This window comes from Elaeis guineensis, chromosome 5 (genome assembly GCF_000442705.2).
Source record: "Elaeis guineensis isolate ETL-2024a chromosome 5, EG11, whole genome shotgun sequence".
NCBI classification, from domain to species: domain Eukaryota; kingdom Viridiplantae; phylum Streptophyta; class Magnoliopsida; order Arecales; family Arecaceae; genus Elaeis; species Elaeis guineensis.
In genome coordinates, this window is record NC_025997.2 from 9,770,837 (window position 1) to 9,776,087 (window position 5,251).

General features: G+C 41.1%; 1 protein-coding gene across 1 annotated transcript; it reads right to left on the minus strand.

Moving 5' to 3' along the window:
- Window positions 1-3,383: 3,383 nt before the first annotated feature.
- LOC105045095 (pathogenesis-related genes transcriptional activator PTI6-like) lies at window positions 3,384-4,725 on the minus strand. Its single transcript, XM_010923256.4, has one exon. The coding sequence runs from the start codon at window positions 4,225-4,227 to the stop codon at window positions 3,562-3,564; it is 666 nt and encodes a 221-aa protein (XP_010921558.2). The 5' UTR covers window positions 4,228-4,725; the 3' UTR covers window positions 3,384-3,561.
- Between the last annotated feature and the right edge of the window lie 526 nt (window positions 4,726-5,251).

Sequence of the window (5,251 nt, forward strand, 5' to 3'; positions counted from 1 at the left end):
TAATTTTTATTTTTTTCTTATTTTTTTTAAATTTTTGACTTCTTTATGGCACTTTTATTTTTTAATTTTTTATTTATAAATTATAATTTCTATTTTTTAAAATTTTTAATGGTCTTTTTAATTTTTTTTACACCAATTTTTTTCAGATATTTTTTTGAAAAGATAATTTGAAATGGAGATACTAATTTTAAATGATAATTTTTATTTTTATCAAACTTAAAATTTTTATTTTTTTCTCATTTTTTCTCATTTTTTCTTTTTTTATGGTATTCTTTATTTTTAAAATTTTTTAAGTTTTTTAGATATTTTTTAAAAAAATTAATTTTAAACGGATAAAATAATTTAAAATTATCTTTTTTATTTGAATTAAAATTAAAATTAATTTTTTTTAAAAAAAATTCATTCAAAATTATAATTTTTATTTTTTCTCAATTTTTCCTCATTCTTTTCTTCTTTAATGATACTTTTTTAAAAAATTAATTTGAAAAAAATTAATTTTATGGTATTTTTTATTTTATGCTATTTTTTAAGATATTTTTTTAAAAATTAATTTTTAAATAATTTTAGAATTATAATTTCTATTTCTTTTCGATTTTTTTTTAATGATATTTTTAATTTTTTTTTACATCAATTTGTTTCAGATATTTTTTTAAAAAGATAATTTGAAATGGAGATACTAATTTTAAATGATAATTTTTATTTTTATCAAAATTAATTTTTTTTTAATTTTTTTTATTTTTTTTATTATTTTTTATCATTTTTTTCTTTTTTTGGGGGGAAAAACGTCAAAAAATATGGCGTTTTTAAAAACATCATATTTTTTGGTTTTTTTTTTTTTTATTATTTTTTACGTGGTCTATGTGAAAAATAGGAGGTAACGTGGTCATGATAAAATGACATTCAAAATGACGTTTTACCGATTTTACATCATTCTGATAAATAAGTTAAAAATCAGATTATTTAGATAAATAATTTTTTTAATATTAATTAGGAAAAATACTTTCCGAGAATGGTCCACGTTTTATTGTTTTATATTCTACTCATCTTCTAGTCAAAGATCATGTAACATAAATTTTAACTTAAAGCTTCCTTTCCACCAAACAAATAAATATTTTCATGCGCATGATTCTATGTCATGTAGTCTTCCCTATATTATTCTATCTTAAGAAATCAGAGCATGTGAACTAACGCTGACCTGGTCCTAATCCAAAGGTGTCTTTCTCTCTCCATCACATATTTGATTGCCTTCAAGGACAAGCATTTCTTCATGGAATAGAGAAGAATTGAAGCTGCCTTCCACACCAAATTCCTGTTCGAAAACTTCAGTTCTTTACTGCCTACTGACTTTGAGCTGAAGACATGATAAGCTCTGGAGGGTAAACTGTGGTGGGCCCGGCCCACATGGCCTTCTCATGGGAGTACGGGGCGGCTCGGATGAGTGGCCCGTCGTCTAATGGATGATCCATAGCTTTAGAGCCACGCGGGCACAGGCGGACCCCACCCGTGTGTCAATTTTGCGGGATGTGGTTTTAACTTTTTCTGCCCACGCCGGATCTCATTGATTGCCGACTTGATCCGGTTCGGCCCCCCTGGTTTCTGGCCATGAATCACGCTGTTGGCCCATCCAATTAAAACAGCGCCCTCCACGTATCCCTCGCCGATGTCTTTTGGGTGGTATCTTGTGCGCCAATGAATAATTGATTGCTATCAATTATTAGATCATATTTTATATAAATTTTAAAATACATCAATTTTTTTTTTCAATTTATTTGCATAAATCTTGAAACGATTATTGTGTGCTCTAATGATTGATATTGTGAAAAAAAAAAAAATCAGTCTCCTGTGCAAAAAAAACAATCTGAACCCTGACAATGACATATCATTAGAAGGTGCAAGGCCTATGCTGCATCTCATTTAAAGGAATTTTTTTTTTCATTGGTAGAATCTCATTTAGTAAAAAAATCATCAAAACTGCTTGAATTCGAGAAGGATAAAAAAGTTTGTATTTTGAGATATTAGTATTTAATAAATTATATAAAATTTTGACACTAATTCTACACTCAAAAGGTTTTTCGAGTTTTCCATGAAGATAAACAAAAGTGTCAATCAAATGAAGACTTTTTGCCCAAATAGCTTATGCTCTTGTTATGCTCAAACTGTCTGGTACTTTTTTTTTAAAAAAAAACTAATTATTTTTAACATAAATTTAATTGAAATTTATTTTATCCATATTCTATAAAAATTATTGAGTATATCGAAGCTCAAATTGCTTCACTTTTGAGGTAAGTCTTGCGTTGCTGAAGTTTGCCGGTCATTTGGATGGATGAATTCCACTGAGCCTCTTGGCTTGCACTAATGGTCCCATGATGATTGCCTCGCACGTGCCGATAAAGTTGGTTGGGGGCCGCCTAACCCACCTTACTTTCTTGGTGGTGATCCATTGGCACGTGTAGATGGGTACGGCGAACACGTGTCTCCCACGGGCGAGCGAACGAAGGCTTTATCAAGGAAAAAGGCCCGAAGAAGAAGTTGGACGGGACGGATTCTAATCCACACGTGATTAAATTGTTTAAGATCGAGGACCACCAGCCGTCAGATGGACCCCCCGAATCGTTCCTCCAACAATCCGTGAGGCCACGTCCCCATCCACATCCAACTCCCGCTAGAAACCGCCATCCAGGAACATAAAGTTACTAAATTACCCTCACCGCCAGTCCACGTAGTAGGCTAATACGATGTACCATGTACCGCGGGTTTAACAATCGGAAGGCTCGACGCTAGTGCTGTTTCATATCATCTGATTCTCGATTGACACTGGACTAGGAGATTGAATACTGTCCAGAGATATTCTGGTCGAATTAGGCGGGAACGGGTCACCATGCTTTAGATGGCGTTCAATGCACCCGTCGTACCCCACCCCACCCAACACCCCCCCAAAAAAAAAAAAAAAAAAAAAAAAATCCTGGCCTCCCTTAATTAATCTGGTGGGACCCACATTCGCCAGCCACCAGACCAGACCAGACCAGACCAGAAGACCGTCGCAGCGAGCAGCTCCCGTACCACCGCCCACCTCACTGTGTCACCCATCAACCTCATTACACGGCGTAGCTCGTGCCACGGAATCATTTCACATTTTTTAATCGCTCTTAGAGATGCAATTATTTGGCTCAACATTGGCGAAATATACTTACATTTACCAGAATAAAAATAAAAGAGAAAGAAAAAGAGAGAGAGAGAGAGAGAGAGAGAGAGAGAGATGTCTCCGGCTTTTCCACGCCAAGGCGTGAAATCTAAGGAACGGTTTCCTTCCCACTGCGACACGCGACTCTCTCACACAGAAAAATTTGTCATAATTTAATCATTTCCATACCAAAACAAAATAATAAATAAATAGCCAGGAAACTCCCGCCACTTCACTTTAATAACAAACACTCGCCGTTACACGCTCGACACTCGCGAAGATCACTACTAGATGGGGACAAAAAGACGATACTGCACACAAAATATATGGGCTGGCAGCCGAACAGGTTGAGGGTGTTTTCGTCATTGCGGTTGGAATTACTAGAAGGTAACGACTTCCAGGGAGAAATCCTCGGCGTTGAACTCGCCGAACTCGTCCGCTTCCCAACGGTGGCAATTGGGAAAGTAGCCGTCCGTCAAACATAACGGCGAGTCCACGCGGAAGCCGAAGGCGTCAACGTCGCCGTACTCAAGGAAGTCGAACGGCGTCTGCTCCCCGCCGTAACGGAGGACGGACGTCGGGGAGGGGGAGGGGGAGGGGGAGGGGGAATCTTCGCTCTTGCCGGACGAGTCGCTGGTGACGGTGACGGCCGGTTCTGTGGGGAAGTTGGTGACGGCGTTGGCTCCTTTTAACATGACGGCCGCGCTGTCGTACACGGCGGCCGCTTCCTCAGCTGTGTCGAAGGTCCCGAGCCACACCCGCTTCCGCCGAGTCGGGTCGCGGATCTCCGCAGCCCAGCGTCCCCACGGCCGCCGCCGGACGCCGCGGAACCTCTTCCGGTCTTCCGCCAGCGGCTTCCTCGCCGGCCGCTTCGGCCGAGGTACCCGGCGAGCCGGTGCGGCGACCTCGATCCCTACCTCGTGCACGTGCCGTTTAACCCGGCGCCGGGCGAGACCGCCGGTTTCCTCGTCGCTCGAGGACGAATCCGTAGCATCCACATCGGTGAAGTAGATCCGGACGACCTTCCGTCGGCAGCGCCGCACCATCCCAAATCTTCTCAAACCTCCGGCGAGCTTGTTGCCGGGAACCGTCTTCCTCGTTGTTGTCACGTGCTCGGAGAACTTCTCCGTCGTGTCGGAGATGCTGGGCCTGGGGCTCACCACGCGTAGCCACAGATCGAGCTATAGGAGTCGAGAATTCGCGGTTTCATCAAAGGAACAATATCTTTTTTTGGAAACGATTCAGCGAATTTCGATTTGATAGCAGCTCAAGAAATCAAAATTTTCAAAGAAAAATACAGTAAAAATCACGGAAGGACTCCTGACTTCCACATCAAAGATCAAGAAAATCCCCAAAATTAACATAAAATAAAGCTTCAATCACCCTTTCCCCTCGGGGAAAAACCAGTTTTCCATCAAAAGACCCAGATCTATAAGAGTTTTCAGTGGATCTAAGGCGGAAACGAAGTGGGGTAGATATTGGGGGTGAGAGAGTGAAGAGGGTAGGAGAAGAGTGGAGAGACACAAGGAAAGCGAGGGAACGAGGTGAGTGTAGTGAGGTATTTAAGTGGATTCCCCCTAGACCTTATCGTTTACTAAATTCCCGGAATGCCCCCCATTCCGCCGTCCAGCTGGCATCATCCTTGACGTGGATGCCTGTCCGAATTCCCGTAATGCCCCTACTCGTACCGTCCGTAGCCTCCCTAACTTCCTACTCTGTCCATCGCACCACGAGGCCGACCGATTCACCGCTCAACACAGAAGAAATCCGAGAACAGCTGTCTTTACAGCCGTCCGATCATTGATCTGTTATCATCGAGCGTAGCTGATTCGATATCTGCAACGGCCGTAGCCCCATGAGCACCCCGTTGGTGATGCTAGCCGTCCGATTATTGGGGTCCCCGAAATAATTTCCTTGGTTTTAATGGCACTGATCGTAGTTCTGATATCTCTGCTATAGCGACGGGGGTGACCTCGGGAATGCTGTTTGGCTACGGGCCATGTTCGGTGGAGCCCACTCACGTTGTCGACCACTTAGCCAGTTAAAATTTGACACGTGACCAAGGAGAGG

Bases quoted from the DNA above. Each gene is read 5' to 3' on its own strand.
- LOC105045095 (XM_010923256.4), bottom strand. From the start codon at position 4,227: ATGGTGCGGCGCTGCCGACGGAAGGTCGTCCGGATCTACTTCACCGAT.